Source organism: Stegostoma tigrinum, chromosome 10 (assembly GCF_030684315.1).
Source record: "Stegostoma tigrinum isolate sSteTig4 chromosome 10, sSteTig4.hap1, whole genome shotgun sequence".
NCBI lineage: Eukaryota > Metazoa > Chordata > Chondrichthyes > Orectolobiformes > Stegostomatidae > Stegostoma > Stegostoma tigrinum.
The window spans coordinates 42747801-42770563 of NC_081363.1; the positions used below are offsets into that span (position 1 = coordinate 42747801).

The 22763-nt window shown below is 40.0% G+C and overlaps 1 protein-coding gene across 1 annotated transcript in view; it reads left to right on the plus strand.

The window, feature by feature from the left end:
• LOC125455548 (inverted formin-2-like) overlaps positions 1-22763 on the plus strand; it is a 52090-nt gene that overhangs the window by 13583 nt on the left and 15744 nt on the right. The window contains exons 5-13 of the mRNA XM_059649461.1: positions 2502-2658; positions 3734-3767; positions 8359-8491; positions 10941-11022; positions 12586-12722; positions 14296-14357; positions 19785-19887; positions 20169-20254; positions 21161-21261. Coding sequence (XP_059505444.1) covers positions 2502-2658; positions 3734-3767; positions 8359-8491; positions 10941-11022; positions 12586-12722; positions 14296-14357; positions 19785-19887; positions 20169-20254; positions 21161-21261 — 895 coding nt within the window. The remainder of the gene's footprint in view (positions 1-2501; positions 2659-3733; positions 3768-8358; positions 8492-10940; positions 11023-12585; positions 12723-14295; positions 14358-19784; positions 19888-20168; positions 20255-21160; positions 21262-22763) is intronic.

Genomic DNA, 22763 nt, shown 5'->3' on the forward strand with positions numbered 1-22763 from the left:
ATTCGTGTGGTACCCCTCGCCAATATCAGTCAGAAACAGTGAAGTCAACTTTTAAATGTACGGCGATGTCACTAAACTCTTTCAATTCCATGTCTTAATTTTATTCTCCCACCACCTGATATACTGGGGCACATTGAAATTTCTTCATACAGAAGTACCCTTTGCAGTTTCCTTCATCAGCTATTGAGTGAGTTGGCTGGATAGCTGGTTTGCAATGCAAAGTGACACCAACAGTGTGCATTCAATTCCCGCACCAGCTGAGGTTGCCATGAAAGATGCTTCTTGTCAACATTTCCCCTGACCTGAGGCATGCTGACCCTCAGGTTAAACCATCACTAGTCATCTCTGTTTAATGAGAGAGGAGCCCTATGATCTGGTAAGACCAGGGTGACTTCATCTTGCCTCTCACTTTTTTTTTCTGAACAAGGGTCCAGACCCAAAACGTCAGCTTTCCTGCTCCTCTGATGCTGCTTGGCCTTTTGTGTTCATCCAGCTCTACACCTTGTTATCTCAGATTCTCCAGCATCTGCAGTTCCTACTATCTCTCTCACTGTAATGCAACTGTTCCCTCAGAATTCCATCTAGGACAAGGTCTGGTAGCTCAAGTCAGGGATGGATTGATTATTGGCAGAGCTTCCCTGCACTAGCTTCATGACCAAAACTATCTTTGTTACAGCTCAGAAACATTTTCTCAACTATCCATCATAAATACAAGTTTCTAATCTGTGCTTTTGTAGTCATATGATTTGATTTCTTTTCTGGTTTTCAGGTGTGCCTCCAACATTCATCAATTTCAGTTCATTCAGAATGCCAATAACTGAATCCTTGCCTACTTAAAACCCCCACACTTCCATCAATCCATTCCTCCAAGGCTTAATTTGCTCCCATGTATCAATTTAATAGCCTTATCCTCAACTTCAAATGTCTCTAAAGCCTTATAACACCCTATCCTTGGACTTTATGTCCCTCTTCTATTTATCTAACACAGAGTGTTTTACTTGTTTCTCATATTGTCATTGCTGACTGTTTCACCTGTCCAACGCTTTTCTTAATAATTCAATCACTTCAACTTATGTCTTCCCATTAGGAGGTCCTCTCTGAACTCTTTCCACTTCTTTGCCCCATCTCTAATTCCATCTATCTGTTATTCTCCCATTCAATGTTGTTTCTTCGTTCTCCATTGAAAGAGAAGTTGTAAGTTAGAGACACGGATCTGTAACACCAATATTACAGTCTTTAATAACTGATTCATTGATGAATTTTTTTAAATTCTCATCAAATTATGGCATGGTACCAAAAGAAACATCTTCTTGATTAATGTCAAAATAAATTTCCTTTGATGACCAAAATATTTTCCAACAAAACTGCTTTGGAATTTCATAATTATATGGAATCCCATACATTCTATAAATCATAAGCGCGTAAGCATTATAATGCTTAAAATATCATTTCAATCAACTGTTGGACTGAAAAATGGCAGGTGGAGTTTAATACAAACAAGTGTGAGGCAATACATTTTGAGAGGCCAAATACAGAAGAAAAGTATATTATGAAAGGCCAGATCCTGAAAGAACATTGATATACAGAGAGATCTATGTGTGCAAGTTCATAACTCCCTGAAAGTGGCAATATAAGTGGATTTGGTGCTAAAGAAGGCATACAGCATGCTTGTCTTCATTGGTCGGGGAATTGAGTAAAAAAGTTGTCAATCCATGTCGCAGCTGTGTAAAACTTTAGTCAGGCCACATTTGCAGTGCTGTGCACAGTTCTAGTTGCCACACTATAGGAAGGATGTAGAGGCTTTAGAGAGGGTACAGAAAGATTTACCAGGATGTTGCTTGGATTGGAGAATATTAGCTACAACAAGAGTTTGGACAAATTTGATTACACATTGTGGAGCTGGAGGAACAAGGCAGCATCAGAGCATCAAAATTTTCTGAAAAAGATTCTGAAAAACATCAACATTCCTGGCCTTGGTGCTGACTGGACCCTTGTGTTCTTCCAGCTCCACACTGTGTTATCTCTGATTCCAGCATCTGCAGTTCCTGCTATTTCTTGGACAAACTGGAATTGTTTTTACTAGAGGATCGCAAACTGAGGGGCAACATGAATACAGTACATAAAATTATGAGGAGGCATGAATAAAGTGGATAGTCAGAGTTTCTTTACCAGGTGGAAATAGCAAATGCAAAGGGGTCAAAGGTTTAATATTAGAGGAGAAATGTTTAAAGGAGAGGGCAGTAGGTGCCTGGAACATGCTGCCAGGAGAGGTGGTAGAAGCAGATACAGTAGCAAAGTTTAAGGGGCATTTAGAGAGACACATGAACAGGCAGAGAATAGCAGGATATTGACCATGTGCAAGCAGATGGGATTAGTTTAGATTAGAATAGCATCATGGTCAGCATAGACATGGTGGGCTGAAGGGCTTGTTCTATGCTCTATGTAATACACAAATATACATAAGCAGAATAAACAGTTTATTATTTGTTTCCTTTTGACAGAATGCACAGAGGTATCAATATGGATTGAATGTCATTGTGAGTGAACTCCAAACAGATAATGTTCCTTATCTGGTATCACTCCTGAGTGTGATCAATGCTCTTATTCTGGGAACTGAAAACTTGCAAAAACGGGCAAGGCTCAGAAATCAATTCATTGGTAATATTTCTTTACATTTTGTGTTGTTTGTCTTACATTACCCATATTATACAGTTTATTTTATAAAATTTGAAGGAATATTTATATTGGGTGCAGATTGTCATGCTTTCTTCCTTTATTCATTGATGCAGGGTGATGAGGAAGGTGTTTGGCACACTTACCTTCATTGGAAATAACATCGAGTATAGGAGTTAAAACATCATATTGGGGCTTTTCAGGACATTGTGAAGCCACTTTTGGAATACTGTATACAATTCTGGTTGGCCTTCCAAAGGAAAGCTGTTGTTAAACTTGAGAAGGTTTCAGAAAAGATTCACAAGGATGTTGCCAGGAATTGAGAGTTTAAGCTACAGGGAGAGGCTGAATAGGGCGAGGCTTTTTTGCCTGTGGTGGCAGAGGCTGAGGAATGATCTGATAGAGATTTATAAAATCATGAGGGGCATGGATAGGGTGAATAGCCAAGATCTTTCTCCTAGGGTGGGGAGTCCAGCATTAGAGGGAATCAGTTTAAGGTGAGACGGGAAAGTTTTAAAAAGGAGTAAGAGGTAACTTTTTCCCAAAGTGTAGTGGGTGTATGGACCGAGATGCCAGACGGTGTGGTGGAGGTGGATACAATTGCAATATTTAAAAGGCTGGATAGGTATATGAATAGGAAGAGTTTAGAGGGATATGGGCCAAATGCTGGCAAATGGGACTAGGTCAGATTGGGATGTCTGGTTGGCTTGGAGGAGTTGGATCGAAAGGTCAGTTTTCATGCTGTATGTCTCTATGACTCTATGGTAGTGTTTATTGCAGCAACAATATGAATGGTTAACAATGATGGGAAGTGCACATTTAAATGTTAGATATGTGACATTAACAGACAAGATGTTCTTTGAGCAGCATATAATCAAATAAATATCACTATAATGTCCCAAAGCCAACAATAATGTTGTTTTGTGAAAATAACACATGTCAATAGTAATTCAAAAGCATAATTTGGCCAAATGAATTGGTCCTTGAGCACAAAGGAATGAAATTAATGATGCTAGTGTATTTTGAAGCATTTGACAAGAATTATCTCTTTCTATTGTAGGTCTTCATTTGCTGGATGCACTGCCAAATCTCAGGTAAGGACTATGGCTACAATACTAAAAGCCTCTGCTTGAAAAATGCAGTCTAGTATATTGCTTTAGTCAGTATTTAATTTATACATGTAACATTTGTGGGAAGCATCTACCTAGAAATAACGGTTTTTACATGTGTATAAATTGCACCTTGAGATTCACAGACAGGAAAACATTGAATATTTAATTCTAATTAAAGGTAGGATTTTTTCAAAACAACAAAGAAGTATGGCACAGGAACAGGCCCTTCAGCCCACCAAGACAATCATCATGCCCTAAAAAGCAAACCTTCTGCCTTATTTGGTCTGCATCCCTCTATTCCCTCTCTACTCATGTAGCCATCCAGTTACCTGTTAAATATTGCCAACTACCTGTTTCCACTCCCTCTTCTGACAGTGCATTCCAGGCTCCTACCACTCTCAGCATGAAAAACTTTTATCGCACATCTCTCTTAAACTTTTGCCTTCTCACCATGAACCTATGCCCCCTTGTAATTGAAACTTCAACCCTGGGAAAAGGTCTCTGACTATTCTCCCTTTCTATGCCTCTCATAATTTTGCAGACCTCTATCAGGTCTCCTCTCAGCTGCCGTCTTTCCAGTGAAAACAATCCTAGTCTTTTTAACCTTTCCTCATAGGCAATGGCCTCGAGTTCAAGCAACTTCCTGGAGAACCTTCTCTGCAATCTCTCCAAAGCTTCAACGCCTTTTCAATAATGTGGCGACCAAAACTACACACAATGCTCCAAATGCGGCCGAGAAAGGGTTTTATGTAGCTGCAACATGTTTTGCCAACTCTTGTATTCCATGCCCCGGGCAATGAAGGAAAGCATGCCGTATGCCTTCTTAATCGATTTGGCAACCTGTGTTGTCACTTTTTGGGAACTATGGTCCTGCACACCCAGTCCTGTCTGAAACTTAATGTTCCTAAGGGTTCTACCATTTACAGAATAATTCACACCTAAGTTTGATTCTCCAAAATGCATCACCTCGCATTTGTCTGGAATAAACTCCATCTGCCATTTCTGTGCCCAAGACACCAATCTACCTATATCCTGCTGTATACTTTCACAATCGTTGGCACTATCAACAACTCCACCAATCTTCATGTCATCTGCAAATTTACTAATCAGGCCAGCCGCATTTTTCTCCAGATTATTTATATATACCACAAACAATAGAGGACCCAAGACTGGTCCCTGCGGAACACTACTGGTTACCAGTCTCCATTTTGAAAAACACCCTTCCTTCGCTAACCCCTGTGTTCTATGACCAAGCCAGTTTTGTATCTATTTAGCCAGCCCACCCCAAATCCGACGTGATTTTAGTTTCTGTATCAATCTGCCACGTGGGACTTTATCAAATGCTTCAGTAAAGTCCATATAAACTACATCGACAGTTCTTCCTGCACCAATTATCTTTGATACCTCTTCAAAAAATTCAATCAGGTTGGTGCGATATGACCTTCCCTGTATGAAACCATGCTGCCTGTGGCTAACTAGCCCATTTTCTTCCAAATGTGCATATATCCCATCCCTCAGTATCTTCTCCAAGAGCTTCCCCATCACAGATATCAGATTCAATGGCCTATAATTTCCTGGGTTATCCCTGCTTCCTCTCTTAAACAAGGGAACAACATTGGCTAATCTCCAGTCCCCTGAAACCTCGCCTGTGCTTAAAGAGGATGTGAAGATATCTGTGAATGCCCTAGCTATTTCTTTCCTTGCCTCTCGCAGTGACCTGGGATAGATCCCATCTGGCTAAAGGGACCTGTCTACGTTAATGCAATTTAGGATACCCAAAAAGCCCTCCTTTAATATATTGCCATTCTCCAGAGTATTCATACACTCACCTCAACATCAGTCATGCCTTCTCCTTAGTAAATGCTGATTCGAAGTACTCATTCAGGATCTCTCCCACTTCCTGTGGCTCCACACATAACTTACCTCCTTTGCCCTTGAGGGGGCCTACTCTTTCCCTTGTTACTCTTTGTCTTCTAATATATGCATAAAATGCCTTGGGATTCTCCTTGACCCTATTTACTAAAGACATTTCATGGCTCCTTTTAGCCTTCCTAATTCTACATTTTAAGTTCTTTCCTAATTTCTCTATACTCTTCAAGGGCACCTCTGTCAGGTTTTAGCTGCCTACACCTATCGTATGCTTCCTTTTTCCTTTTGACTAAGTTTACAATTTCCCTTGTCATCCATGGTTCCAAGTGATGACATTCCAAGTGCCCATCAGAGTCTTTTTTTAAAGATTGTCAGATTTCCTGCCTCAAAGACTCTCTCAGGCAGCGCATTCCAGATTCTCACTACAGTCTGTGTGAAAAGAAATTCCTCAAAACCTCTAAACCTCTTTTCATTCAACTTAAAACTTGTATTGACCCTTCAACTAAGGGGGATAGCTGCTTTCTATCCACTCTGTCCAAGCCTCACATAATTTTATGCGCCTCACTCAGGCCCCATCTCAGCCCTCTCTGCTCTGAAGAATTTAACTTTAGCTTGTACAGCCTCTCCTCGTAATTATACCTCTTCATTCCTGGAAACATCCTGTTGAATCTCATCTACGTGTCTTCCAATGCAACTGCATCCTTCCTATAATGTGGTGGCCAGAAAGCATGTAGTACTGCAGCTGTGTGCTGTATAGCTCAACATAATCTCCCTGCTTTTATTATCTATGACACAACTCATAATTACAAGTCCCAAATGCCTTCTTAACTATCCCATTAACCTGACTACCATCTTTAGGAATCTGTGCAGAAGTACCCCAAAATCTCTCTGTTCCACTGAACTTCCCAGTGTCCTGCCATTCATTGAGTACTTCCTGTATCATTACATCTTCCAAAGCGCATCACCTCACATTTATCTGGGTTAAATTCCGCCTGCCACTGTCTGCCTGTCTGACAAATCCATTTATAGCCTACAGTAACCTAACAATTCTGTCCTCACTGTCAACCGCCTGGCCAATTTTTGTATCATTCACAAATTTACTTATCATCCCTCTACACTTTCTTTTTTGTCTTTTACATATGTTACAAACAGTAAGGGACCCAGCACTGATCCCTGTGGCACACAACGAGACACCAGCCTCTAGTCAAATAAACTGCTTCCTACCACCACCCTCTGTCTACTGCCACTTGGCCAGTTTTCGATCCAAGCTCCAGGCTATCCTGGACCATTGTGCTTTTATCTTCTTTATCAGCCTTGTCAAATACTTTGCTGAAATTTGTATAAACTGTGTCATAAATGGAAGATTCTTCGAATTACTGCATTCAAACAACTATTTTTTAAAGCTGCTGATATTTCAAATTCTAGTTTACAACAAAAACATCTCAAAACAAGGGAGTATTAGAAAACCATTCTTGCAGTTTCCATAAAAAATAAAATACATGGCTGTTTCCAAATATTAAATGGCCTTTCAGCACTCAAGTTTGATGCATTTGAAATCAAATCCAAAATATACCTAATAGCAACAAATGAGCACAAGAATCAGATTTCCACAGACAGGCCAACTACAAAGTCCTTTAAAAATACCATGGGGGCACTTAGATGTGGAATTTCAAACCCCATTTCTGACACATTCCTTTTTTTTCATCAGTAGGAGAAAGGCTGAAGCATAAATCACACAAGTGAGAAAGTCAAATGCATGAGGCCATTGAAATTAGACTCAATTTTTGCTGTTCCAAGAGTCCTTACTTTCAATATATTCACTACTTTATAGTGGAATTGTACGTGTTTTTGGATGGCATAAAAGATCTCTTTAAGTATTATGATCTAAATTAATTTCAATCCCCAGTTCTTTAAAAGTTGAAAAAGAGAAGGATCCAATTTTCAGTTAGAGTACAAATATGTTACTTTAAAACTTTAACTGACAGGCCACCAGTTGCAGTCCTGCAGTGCCAAAAGCCTTCAGTATAACATTCCCAAGGGCTATTTCTACAGATAAGCCCATTAAACATGCTTGGTTGAGTTTGCAAAGCTTGAAAACTTCCTATATTAGTCAAGTGTGTTACTACAATTTGATTGTCATTACTAAGAGAGTATTAAAGGATTGGCTTCTTTGAGGTAATGACTGAATAGATGTTTGTTTGTTTTATAACAGATTGACCACTTAAGGGAATATGAAATCTTTGACTGCATTTCTTGAATAAAAGGGATTTTTCCATGAATGATGTACATGAATGAAAACTCCATTAGATTGCTAGAATTTGATAAATATGATCATAACATGATAGAATTTCTGTTTGTGGGTGAGAAATTTGAGTCTGAAAATATTAAGCTGAATTCTAAGGAACATACTGTGATAAACTTGAATCTGCACCTTCATGGGAAAAGGAGAGGAAAATTTACGTTTCAAATTTGAAATCTAGACATGAAGGGTGGGAGCCTTTCCCATGAGAATGTCAAGATTTGGGGATTGTGCCTCAGAGGTCTTCCTGACAATTGAATTTAACCGTCAGAAAAATTTCTTTTGCAAATGCCTAGTTTCTAACTTAGAACAGCGACAAAGATTCACCACTACAGAGATAAAATTTGAAAAAGTAGTCTGTCATTTTGAAAATTTGTTTATATTGTTTGTATTATTTGTTTTCAGAAAAAAAGATGATGTAGATGTATTAATCCAGTGTTCCAAATTTGAGGAAGCCAGGGCAGAAGATGATGAAGATTTAACAGGAATCTATGATATGAACTGCCATCAAGATGTTTTTGCAGCATTGTTTAATAAAGTAAGATCATAAACTATTACATTGCCCTAGAAACTGTACACTAAATATAATTGTAAGAATCATCATTTGTTCTTTGTATTATCAATGGATCTTTGTGTACTAGTTCTTAAATTAACATGTGCTGTAATTTGCTGTTAAAATAACAGAGCTAGTTTTGCTCACTCCTGTTTCTGTTCAAATGCTGCAACAATTCACACAGGAGCCAATGTGCAGTCAAACACAGAAGTCCAAAAGCTGCTATTCAAGACGCATTGCTCTTCCTTTACTTATGCAAAACTGTCAACTCACTGTTCACCTCACAAATGGCATGATATTGCTGTCTTGTACTTTTGATATAAACAAGGTTTGAATGCAATTACTCTTGTTCATTTCAGACTAACTACCCTTTAAAAATATAGTAAGTATTAATTCTTGTTAAACAACCTTTCTTGCACTGTAAAGTAAGACAGCTGACTGATTATGCATAGTTGCAACATTTACATGCAAAATTATAGAAGAATTACAACTCAGCTGCATTAAACTGCCTTAGAGGTTAGACAAAGATAATAATTGTATGTTGGTCAAGTGCTGGTACATAAGACCTTCAATTTATGCAACTTATTAATCTTTGATACATTAAGGATGAAATTGTGAGGTATTTGGAAACGCATGGTAAAATAGGGCTGAGTTAGCACAGCTTTGTCAAGGGGTGTCGTGCCTGACAAATCTACTAGAATCCTTTGAGGAGGTAATGGGCGAGTTAGACAAAGGAGGGCAGGGGACAGGATCTATTTGGATTTCCAGAAGGCCTTTGAGAAGGTACCACACAGGAGGCTGCTAAATAAAACAACAGCCAATAGTGTTAGGACAAGGTATTGGCATGGACAGACAATTGGCTAACTGGCAGAAGGAGGAGCGTGGAGATATAAGGGTCTTTTCTCAAGATGGCAGCTGGTTTCTAGTGGAGGTCCACAGAGGCCTGTGTTGGAACCACAATGATTATACATTAATATTATACATTGATGATCTGGATGAAGGAACTGAAGGTATTTTTGCTTAGTTTGCAGATCTCACAAAGGTAGGTGAAGGAACAGGTAGTTTTGAGGAACTGGGGAGGCTGGAGAAGGACATGGAAAGGCTCAGAGAGTGGGCAAAAAAGTGGCAGATGGAATACAATGTGGGAAAGTGTGTGCTTTGGCAGGAAGAATAGAGGAGCAAACTATTTTATAAATGGAGTAAGGCTTTGGAAATCTGAAGCACAAAAGGGTATAGGCCTTCTACTTCAAGATACCCTCAAAATTAACATAGAGGTTCAGTTGGTAGCTAGGAAGGCAAGTGCAATATTAGCATTCCTTTCAAGAGAGTTAATATGCAAGAGGAGAGGTGGACTGCTGAGGCTGTATAAGGTTCTTGTCAGACCACATTTGGAATATTGTAAGCAGTTTTGGGCTTTCTATCTAAGGAAGGATCTGCTGGCATTACAGCAGGTTCAGAGGTGGTACACATGAATGATCCTAGGAATGAAGGGCTTAACATAGGAGGTGTAGTTAAGGACTTTCAATTTGTACTCAACGTTGTTTAGAAGGATAAAGTGGGAATCTCATTGAAAGCAGCAAAATACTGAGAGACTTGAATAGAGAGGACATGGAGTAGATGTTTCTACTTGTAGGAGAAACTAGGACCTGAGAGCACAGCCTCAAAGCGAAAGAAGGACTTTCAAAATGAGATGAGGAGGAATTTCTTCTGCCAGAGTATGTTTAATCTGTGGAACTTGTTGTTGCAAAAGGCTGTGAAGGCCAAGTCATTGAGGGTATTTACGACAGAGATAGTTAGGTTTTTTATTAGTCAGGTGATCAAGGGTTGCAGGGAGAAATTAGGAGAATGGGGTTGAGAAACATATCAGCTATAATTGAGTGGCAGAACAGATGTGATCAGCTGAATGGCCTAATTCTGTTCCAGTACTTTATGGTTTTATGCATAGTAACTCTTAATAATAGCCTTTTCAGATTTTCCCTTTTGCTTCTTGGAGAATCCTGATGTTGTTAATCGTTGACATTAGCCTCAATTGACCCTTTTGACTGTGAGAATTATTCATGACAGGCTCTAGCAAATCTAACTTTATTGTAATTCGATACATGGGGCATAATCAGTTATTCCCACTTTCTCTCTTTAACATCTTTCCTACTTGCACAACAAACTGTAGAATAATTTACCTTTGCAGTAGCTCCAAATCTGCTTTGAGTAATGCCTGAGAAACTTTTTTTATCTAAAAGCTTTCCTTTCTCAAATGATTTGCTACTTTGTGGATGAGTAAATAGCATCATGGATGAAAAGGTTAAACAACTAAAGAGGGAGAAAAATAATTTGAACTGAAAAGGAAAATGCACTTTTTACAATCTCTGTATTTCCTACATGTTTCATGTACATTGACATTCAGTAGATCCACTTTCACCTTTGTCTTCAATTCTAGGTGCGTACCTCCCCAGCTTCTATTCAGCTTCTATCAATTCTCCAGGGTCTCTTGCAGCTGGAACCATCTAACAAGAGTGGTGGTCTGCTCTGGGAAGTCCTAGAAATATTGGGGAATATAGTCATCCTAATTGCTCATGACAGGAAGGAAATATTGTCTGATAAAATATTTACACTATAAAGGTAGTTAAAATTGTAATAAATGCAAATAATTCCTTATGGTCTTCTGAAAAAAAATCGCATTGTGCTCATTGTTCAATGTTTACATTTTGAGATTCATTGTAAATGTGATACCTTTAAAAAGTTTTATTGAGGTTGAAAATTTATTCCTTCCTCAATTTATAATTCAACCAGTTTTACAACTTCAAAAATATGTTGAAGTGTTAACACATCAAATGTTTTACTTTGCACAAGTCCAGAAATTGATGTCAATACAATCATGAAAAGACTTGTCTCAGTTAAACTGAAAAGAAACGATCAGTCTGTGGAGCGAGAATTGATTATTAGCAAGCCTGAAAATCTTGACTGTCCTGAACCTAAACATTCAACTGAAGGAAGTCTGAAGTGTACTTACTCTATCACTACCACATCTGCACCAACTCCCACACCTCCCCCTTCCCTTCCACCTCCCCCTCCTCCACCACCTCCTCCCCCAGTACCACCTGGAGCGCTTCCTACCTCTTCAGGTAAGACAGATATTCCAAGACCATTCTTGCGGATGAAAAAGCTGAGTTGGCAAAAACTCTCAAAAGTAGCTTCAGGTATGTGTGTGATAACACAATGTGGAGCTGGAGGAACACAGCAGGCCAGACTGCATCGGAGGAGGAGGATGATACGTGTCATTACAATGAGAGAGTGACTTTTACAATTCGCCTGGGGACAGCTAACATTTAAACTGTCCTTAGATGCATCTTCCACACACATTACCACGGCCATAGAAGGACAAAAGCAACAGATATGGGAACAGCACTTGCAAGTTCCCATTCATACCACTGACCATCCTGATTTGGAAATGTATCACTGTTCCTTCATTCTCACTGGGTCAAAAATCACCCATTGAGGGTCTACCTACAGTACATGGGCTACAGCAGTTCAAGAAGGCAGCTCCCACCACCTCTCAGGGGTAACTAGCGACAGGCAATAATGGCAGGCCAGCCAACAATGCTCACGTCCCATAAGAGGATTCAGTAAAAACCAGAATCAATCAATTTATTAGCATGGGTGCTGTATCAGATGGAACACTGTTGTTCTTTTTTGTCTACATCATTGTTCTTATAAATTCATATAACTCCAGTAAAGAAGTTAAACAAATGTTATTGACACTAAAGGTTACAAGGGTTTCGGGAGAGATGGGAAAATAGCATTGAGATAGACAAACAACTACGCTCACTTTTAATGACAGAGCAGGAATGATGGACTACTCCTGCTCCAATGTTTTGTATTTTCTGTTTTTCACTATCCACACACTACTCTACTTCACACTTTACACATTTAACATCTCTCAGTAACTTCCAAAGTGGCTGTGGGGCCCTTTAAACAACAGAATGCAGCACTTACTGCTGAAAAAGCACTGTGGAATTTTGCTACTTGAGACCTTGTAATGAGAAGTAATTCATATAAAATTAAAAATCTTTCTCTTATTTCAGAAGAGAATTCTTTATGGTTACTTGGCCGTAATAATTCCATAACTCCTGATTATGCCAGAATTGAACAGCTTTTCTGCTTCTCCTTCTCTCAAACAAAAAAGAAAGATCAAGCCCTCTTCAAAAAAGAGTCAAAGGAGGTAAATGCAGACTTTGTTTTATGGGAGGTATAATGTAACCATTCAATTTGACTGTTTTGTTAGGTTATACAAAAAAGTCAAATTATTTCTGAAAGTAAGAATATATTTTTTACCTTGGTATATTGTTTTAAGTTCTTAAGTATCAACTCTGGCTCAGTGGTAGCAGTCTTTATTCCTTAATTATAGGGACAAGCCTTATGCTAAAGACAAACACATAATCCCAGTTACTACTTCAGTGCAGTATTGTAGGAGTAATTATTAAGCCAGAGAGTGTTCAGATGAGATTTTTCAGGCTGTAAATCCTGATAGGGGTGAAACACTGCTGCCTCAAAGTGCCAGGGACCCAGGCTCAACTCCACGCTCGGGCAACCGTCTGTGTGGAGTTTGCACATTCTCCCTGTGTCTGTGTGGGTTTCCTCCGGGTGCTCTGGTTTCCTCCCACAGTCCAAAGGTGTGCAGGCTAGGCTCGATTGGCCGTGCTAAATTGCCTGTAGTGTTCAGGGATGTGTAGGTGGGGTGGGCCTGGGCGGGATGCTCTGAGGTTCAGTGTGGACTGGTTGGGCCGAAGGGCCTGTTTCCACACTGTAGGGATTCTATCTATTCTATGTTGCCAAGAAAGGAGGGTTTGAGTTACAAGGAAAGGCTGGATAGGCCAGAGCATTTTTCACTGATCCATGGGAGGCTGAGGGGTGAACTTACACTGGTTTATAAAATCATTAGGGGCAAAGATAAGGTGTCTTTTCTTCAGGATGGGGGATTTCAAGACTGGCGGGGGGAGCATGTTTCAAAGGTGAGAGGAGACAGGTTTAAAAAAGACACGTGTGACAACTTTTTACACAGAGAGTGATGAATGTGTGGAATGAACTCCCAGGCGATGTGTAATATGCAGGTACAGTAACTTTTAAAAGACATTTAGATAAGTACACGACTAAGAAATGTTTGGAGGGATATGAACTAGCACAGGCAGCTGGAACTAGTTTTGTTTGGAAACATGGTTAGCATGGATTGGTTGGACCGAATGGTCTGTTTCTATGATAGAGGACTCTACAAATGTGTTTTTCGGACTAAGTCTCAGGTGAGAGCCCTATCTGCCTTCTCAGATAGGATTCAAAGAGCCAGGAGCACTATGTACCAAGATAAAGACCTCTCCTAATGTAAATTTTGGTCATTTATTGCTCTACTGGTGCCAACAAACAGACAACATGTTTGTTTGCGGAAGCTTTGCAGAAAACACACCGGTCACTTGCCTACATAAAAATTGTTCACAATTCAAAAACAATTTTTGAAGTGCTTAGGGACATCCTGTGGATGTCAATGGTACTGCATAATTGTAAGATCTATCTTTCTACATGTAATGATTGTTTATGCTAAATGAAACTGCATACAACATGATCATTTTAAGATGTGAGTAAAATGAGTTATTGGAACAATTTGTGCACCAGAATCAACACAGATGTATAAACACATGGCAAGATTTATATTAAAAAATGTTTATAAATGAGAAAAAGGAATGTTAAGCAAAGAATTTTGGGACTCACCTTTTCTCTAGAATTTGTCTTTGCCTTTCTTTCAGGTCACATTTTTGGACTCTAAGAAAAACCTGAATTTGAACATATTTTTAAAACAGTTCAAGTGGTGAGTCATACCGCATATTGGCCCAGACATTTTGATGATCCAGTAGTTATTTCTACACAGTAGGTTCCAGTTTTATGCCAAGACTATGCAGAAGCCCAAATGCAGCTGACTTTGAAAGAACTGCCCAGAAAACCGAATTTTCTGACAAGTAATTCCTCTCGGTCCGGAAGCCTCCCCAAAAAACCCTAAATTTTTAGAGATTTTAGAGGGTTCAAACTCAGTTAAGCTTAACTCTCACCCAGAAACAAAACCTACCCTAACTCCTGGGTAACTATTAAAATGAATTTCCAACTGACCACTGACCACTCTAACTGCGACCCCTTAACGCTGGCATTCTCTGATCAGATACCCTGCCTCCACCAAGACTTGGCCAGACCTGACCCCACTGGATGTGACACACCACCCATACTTCACATCCTGACCCTCCAAATCCAACTATACCATCCAAACACAACCCCCTCTCCCCCACTGCCACTCAACCCAGCTAACCCTGCTGGATCCAACACCTCTTCCCTTAGCACAGACCCTACTCCGCACTGCCAGACTTGGATATGATCTCCTCACTCCCTCTCCAAACCCGACCCTGACAGAACAAAACTCTCATTCTGCAACGGGACTCTCCTTGATTCCAATGGATTCACCAACTCCCCCTTCCTGAACTACCTCTGTCTAACCTGACAATTAAACACTCCCAGCTTAACCTGCCAGTCCCAACAGCTTGCCCATTCCCTCAGATCCAATGCCCACACAGTCTGACCTGACACCCCAGCTCCGAAGTCGCTAACCTCAGGCTTGAGTGCCCTGCCTAGCAGCCATGACACTTGTACCCCTGATCTGACCCTGCCCACCCTGCACGGACCCATCACACTCCCCTGATCTCACAATCCTGACCAAATCCTCCCGTAATGGACCTCATCACCGCCCCCCCCCCCCAACCAAAAGACAATCTTGTCCCCTACAACTCATCCCCTCTGACCTATACTAACACTCAGACACTTGTGTGGCACCCTCCCCCGTCTCTCATTCTACTCCCTCATCCACCTGGCACCATAAACCTGCACCCACCTGGCACCCTAAACTCATACTAACTTGACTCATTTACCTTTCCTCCATCAATGCCAAAGTGGACCTTTAAATAAGAAAACTCCTGAACTAAAGGAGCAAATGCTAGAGCAATGAATATGTTTCAGCCTACAATACCATATCTGCACTATGCAGCTTTTTCCTTGGTTTCTACTGATGGACACATTCAGGACAAGTCAGACTTGGAATCTGACCAGAAAAATCACCAGAAAACAAGTGGTTAATTTTAAAAACGATTACCATTGGTTGAATCGGTTCCAAAAGTAGTCAGAAAATCTCGGCTATTGTTACTTCTATGTATTGTGGTTATGTATTTTCAGTTCTTTTATTTTTACAATACAGATGACAGGTTTATTTTGAGTTTTTCTCCTTTTATGTTACTGGCTTATGTGAGTTAATGGCTCTGGTTTTCGACCACATAAATGTTCACAATTCAAGGATTTTGGGCACCAAACATAAACTGATAAAAGAATGCAACTAAAAGGATGAAAGTTAAGTGACAGCACTAATACACTCAAGGCATTCAAGATGGAAATCATCATATAGTTAGGAATATTGTGCAGGGCTTTGGGGAGAAGGTGGAGGAATCAGTACAGGTGAATTGCTCCTTCAGACATGACAGGAAAATAATTCCTTCTGCTCTGTTACCATTCTATAATTTTAAGTAACTTTGAGGGACGAGTCATATTGTTGAAGGAACTTGAGGTTAGTGCATTTCATTCTGTTCAAAATTGTTCACAAATTATACTGCATTGATCTATTTGAAATCATGTAATTTGACAGTCCATGGAATACATCACCATTAGAATGCTACTTCATTTGTGAGACAGAGGGAGGGCATGATCCTTTGAAGGGAATCAAACCACCAAAAGCTAGTTTAGATGTTCTCTCCTCCATCCACGTCCTGTGGGATCTTCTCCTGGGACAAGAGAAAGATAGCTTCCATTTTGCACAAATTAGTATCTATTCAAACAGTCCTATAAGTATTTTAAAACACTAATATAAAACTGATGCATTTGCCTATACAATACTCTCTTGGAGCAGTCTTTTCTATACCCATTATATAAATACGTATCATCAGGAACAATCCTTCCAGCATTTTCCTCTCTTACCCCACTGCTCATCCAAAGTACCCTCTTCCCATCAAAATACAACTTCTCTTCTAAAACTGAACCGTTACATCAATCAAAGAACAATTTGTTTTGTTAACTTTCTGACTATGCCAGCACAGGTGCTCTGACATTTACACTCTTTTTCGAAGAGATTTTTTTTAATATCATGTTGCATGGTGACTTCAACGATTATGGTTACAGCTCCCTTCCATTTGTATTCTTTGTTATTGGATCCATAGATTAAAGTTTCGAAGTTCCGTTTTAGCTGTATCTGGCAACTCTACACCACCTTGTGGTCGATATCAGACACACAATATAACTGCGTAAAATACCAAGATGCACAAGAAGCTGCATGACTCTTAAAGTTATAAATGCCCTGCTAGGGCATTTAGGGCACAGGATAATTGGTGAAATTATGGGACGATCCTGGAAAAATGAAATGGTTGGTGAGGATACTCATGTTGCAGAACAAGGGCAATGGTAACTTTACGACCCATCAGAGGAGCAAGTAGTCTGTTGGAACCTTTGCAAGCAGGACCAAGGTCTTCCCCATTTGCAACACCAAATGCTGTCAAATTCACTCACCTTATACAGCAACAATAAAACTCACAGGGCTTCTGTTATCTCAGACAAAGCCAGTAGATATTAGTTAGCAATTATATTTAAGCTGATCTGGGTGGTTGGGCTCTCCTGTTCATGTTGGAGTGAGGGCATTAGTTGCAATAACACATGGCCAGCTGATCTGTTGTTGTGCAGAGTTCATATCATATGACCTTCTTCATTTCTCGATTCTGGATGCTTATAAAACATAACAATCTCATAAACAGAGATAATAGAAACTGCAGATGCTGGAGAATCTGAGATAACAAAATATAGAGCTAGATGAACACAGCAGGCCAAGCAGCATCTTAGGAGCACAAAAGCTGACATTTTGGGCCTAGACCTTTCATCAGAAATGGGGGATGGGGAAATGGTTCTGAAATAAATAGAGAGAGACGGGGAGGTGCATCGAAGATGGATAGAGGAGAAGATAGGTGGAGAGGAGACAGACAAGTTAAAGCAGTGGGAGAGTTTTAACCTCACTGCAAACCCTCTTCAAGGGATACCTAACCTGAAGAAGTTACCCTCCTCCCTCTGGACAAACCTCAGGGGATCTCTCTCCCACTGCTTTAACTTGTCTGTCTCCTCTCCACCTATCTTCTCTCTATCCACCTTCGATCCACCTCCCCCTCTCCCCCTATTTATTTCAGAACTCTCTCCCCCCTCCCCCAACAGACAAGTTAAAGCAGTGGGAGAAAGATTCCCTGAGGTTTGTCCAGAGGGAGGAGGGTAACTTCTTCAGGTTAGGCATCCCTAGAAGAGGCTTTGCAGTGAGGTTAAAACTCTCCCACTGCTTTAACTTGTCTGTCTCCTCTCCACCTATCTTCTCCTCTATCCATCTTCGATACACCACCCCGTCTCTCCCTATTTATTTCAGAACCCTCTCCTCCTCCCCCATTTCTGATGAAAGGTCTAGGCCCAAAATGTCAGCTTTTGTGCTCCTGAGATGCTGCCTGGCCTGCCGTGTTCATCCAACTTCACACTTTGTTATCTCGTAAACAGTGTCTTCCTACAAGAGGGTATTGCTGAATCTGGGTGCTGGGGAATGCCAGATAGTGCAAATATCTGTGGAAGAGCATCATATCATAAGGCTTGCCAAAGAAGAGCAAGAAACAAATCTAAAGGAAAACATCTGATGAAGGTTCCTCAAACCAAAATGTTATTGTTCCTCTCTCCACAGATGCTGCCTGACCACCTGGGTATTTTCAGACTTTTTAAATGTCAAATCTCCATAATTCAGAGTACTTTATTATGTCCCAGTATGTTAGGTAACTGAATCAGATTACTTTGGATGACATGATTATTTAATCTCATTTCCTAAACCAGAAAATAAAGTGGGCTGATGTCTCTTGCACTTGCCCAGCTATGGGGTATCCTTGCTATTATGCTATCTCTACAATCTCCTCAAACTGTTGAGGACTCCATAACTAGGCCTCACAGACTCAGAATATTGGGTCAAGTATTAACAACTCTGATGAAGAGAAACATTTTTCACTTCAGCAGTTGTGAAGTTGTGGAATTCACAACCACAGAGAACTGTGGAAGTTGAATTGTTGTGTAAATTCAATTCAGGGATCAGTTGATTTTTGGCAACTAAGGAAATGAGGAGATGGTGGATAGTGTGAGGAGCCTTAACCAAAATCAAAGTTTATCTTATTGAATGGGTGAATGGGGGAAGAAGTTTCAAAATGAATCAAGCATATGAACATACAAAAGTATACAAATACAAATTATGAGCAGGAATAGGCCTTTCAGCCATCTGATACACTCTCCCATTCAATAAGATCGTGGCTGATCTGATTGCAAACTCAAAACCACATTCCTTCCTAATTTATGTGGTAAATGGGTGGCCGCTAATTTTTAACCTGTGGTCCCTAGGTTTTGATTCCGTTATAAGACTAAACATTGTATCCATATCAACTATGTCAAGAGCACTCAGGATCTTATATATTTCAATGAAATTACTTCTTCCTCCTCTAATATCCAGTAAATGCAGACCTACCCTGTTCAAACCTTCCTCATTAAACAATCCTCTCATTCCAGGAATTAGTCAAGTAAACTTGATCTGAACTGCCTTCAACGCATTTACTTCTTTCAAAAATTAAGGTTACCGATATGTGCACAGTACTCCAGATATGGTGTAACCAGTCCCTTGGTCATGTCTATTATGCTGCTCTAAACAATGAGCTTTTATTTTCTGCACTATCGTTTGATATGGAGACCTAAGCATAGAGTATCTACCAGTTCCCTTTAACCATTGCACATGCTCCAATAGATTGGGTAAGCATGATTTCCCTTTCATCAAACCATGTTGACTCTGCCTAATCGCCTTGAACTATACCAAGCCTTCAGTTGTACATTGTTACAGCTATAGGGTGGCATGTAAGTTTATATTTCAGCAAAAAATTATTTGTGAAATGGGAGCAGTAAACATGTAACAATGTGCATTAGGTGTTCATTGTGACATGTTCACTGCTAACTCAGGTATAATTAATAAATAGAATACTGAATTTAGCTGGCTTGTTACCTTTTGGTTTGCTTCTTTCTACCTGTTTCCAGGCATTGCATATAGCGAACACCACATTGACCACTTTTTAATTAATCCTGTAATTTTATTTTAACATATTTGCAGTTCTAATGAAGAACTGGTAGGCATGGTCCAAAAGAGTAGGAAATCTGAATTTGATGCGGAAGTTTTGAAACAATTTAAGAAACTCCTGCCAGATGAACATGAAGTACTCTCCATCTTCGGTCCGCCTCCCCCTCTCTCCCTATTTATTCCAGTTCGCTCTCCCCATCCCCCTCTCTGATGAAGGGTCTAGGCCCGAAACGTCAGCTTTTGTGCTCCTGAGATGCTGCTTGGCCTGCTGTGTTCATCCAGCCTCACATTTTATTATCTTGAACATGAAGTAAGCACTGTTCTATTTATACATATTAACAAGAATGGGAGCAGTTTTCATGCTTTATTTTGCTAATTATAGTTCTTTGTTGTAACATTTTAATATGCTATGTCCAGAGAGAAAATATAATCACTTACAAAGAAGAAAAAGAAAAATTAGCAAATGGAGATCATTTCTACCTTTGCCTTCTCAAAGTGCCCTGGTACGTATTTTATGTTATACATATGAAAGATATAACGGTCCAAAGAAATTTTTCCAGAGAAAATTGGAAAGAAAGTCATTCTATCACCTCCCTTCTGTCCAACTGATATTTACTTTTCTCTTTAGATTTGGAGGGAGGCACTATCAATGAGCAAAATGGTAATTTTTGTTCAGGCTGTGAACTTGAGCTAGCAGTAAACAGTGCATTGATTTCAATATTTGAAATGATGCACCCTCAACATTCCTTCTTTGTCTGGGCTCTGTGCTCAGCTTTCTATGTATCTGATTCAGAGATATGAAATTTGCCATGTGCAGATATACAGGCTGAAACTCAGATCCTCTGCCATTCTGAGAGGAATGCTGTAAAACTTGTGTGTTTTGCAGTTCCAGATCGATACAATTTGCCAAACGGTGAGTTCTTCATTTTCCTTTACAAAATGGGTGATGTTCAATCCTGACCTTTGTTAGTTTCTTTCCCCTGCATTCCCTCAATTTTCACTGTTGTATATCATTGCTGTATGCTAGAACAGAAAGCCAACTTTTTTTCAGAATTTGGCCATTCCAGAATTTGTGTTGGTCAACAAAATTGTGGAGAATCTTTTGATTTCTCTCAGTAGCTTCTTCTGATGACACCACAAGGTAAAGAACTCTCAGCGTGGAAAATCTGAAACATTTCCTACCATATGAGACAATCACAGTATTCACTGGAGCACCAAATGTTCTGCCAGCTCTTCTCTTCCACTCTGCTTCACTTTCCCAGCAACATGCAGCAATGTTAGATTTTTGTATCGTGCAAAAATGTCCTGCATAGCAATTGTAGATACTTTCCTTGTCGTACCCAAAAGAAATGACAAAGATGTTGTTAAGAACTATTTAATATCATTTTCTTTCGTTATCACATCTACAGCTATGAGTTGCGGATTGACTGTTTACTTCCATGTGAAGACATAGCAATTCTACAAAATGTTCACCAACCAAATGCAAAACTGATTAAAAAGGCGTGTGAAAGTGAGTTTTGTGTGTCTACTTAAGCCATAAATATATTTGCATTTCTCAAAATATTTGTTCTTGGTTTACAAAGCTGTTAAATAAATTATGATCAGATAATAGTTAAAACAATGTAACACCTAATAGAGACCAGTCTGTAAAGAAAATGGCTGATTTGCATTTATTGCTAAAATAATCAAACATTCTCTGTTACAAAAGTAATGAAATTAGGATAAGGCATTTCACTCAAGTATAGTTTTCTGACTGAGCTAAATATGCAGTTTATCACACATCTTACATTTATCCAGCACCATAAGTAAACTGCCTCACAGAGGTTTAAACTCACTAAAAAGCATATCAGGAGGGAGGAAAAGAGAGAGATGGAGATGCAATAGGGGTTCAGGGAGAGAATTCCAGCATCATGGGTTGAGATAGATGAAGGAATGGCCATTAATGGTGACGAAGAAGAGGGAAAAGTGAAGGGGAAATGCTGGCGAACAAGATGGTGCACAAGATGGCCTTCCTTTATTCTGCGGACAACTACAGGGGTCCATGTAACCAGTCCAAGGCTTCCAGGATACAAGAATCAGCCTGCATTAAGGGCTGTGTCATGAGAATGGCAAGAAGTCCAGTAATGCAGGAATCGGGCCAGTGATCTTCGGCACTCCAAAAGGGTAATTGCTGCGATCTTCTCTCTGCTGCCTCAGACTCACAGGGTGATTAATCACTCTAAACCTGTTATTGCACATGTCTCTCATCAAGGTTCATGAATTCATCTTGAACTATTACATGCATTAATACAACTCAAGTCTCTCAAGCACCTCAATCTCTCAAACTACTCATGGTTTTTCCTGAACTCTGAGATTCCCATTCACTCACTGGGCACAATTTTCCACCTCTCCTGCTTTCTTATGGAAAGTTACTGTTTTTTCCTGTGTCACTGGGTCGAAATCCTGGAAGCCCCTCCCTAAATGACATTGGGGGGCTATTTACAGAACATGCGCTGCAACAATTCAATTAGACAGCTCTCTACCATCTTCTCAAGGGCAACTAGAGACAGGCAATGCTGACCCCAGCCAATGAAACTCTTGTCCCGCAAGTGACAATAGAAACTGCAGATGCTGGAGAAACCAAGATAACAAGGTGTAGAGCTGCATGAACACAGCAGGCCAAGCAGCATCATAGGAGCAGGAAGGCTGACGTTTCAGGCCTAGACCCTTCATCAGAAAATTGTTTTACATAATCATCACTAACTGCTCTTCCATTTGCTTCTGAAATACTTAATCCCTCCTTTCCCCCATCTCAGGGAAATCTGTCCCACAACATAATCAAGGTTAATGAGGGGAGGTGACAGACATCAGGCTCGTCAACCACACCCCACCCCCACAAACCCTGTAAGCCCAGCCTGTCTGACGTATCCTCATAAATCAAGCCATTCATCCACTTATCAATCTAGGAAACCTCCTCTGAATTACCACCAATGCATTTACAGCCTTCCTTCAATGAGGAAACCAAGACAGTAT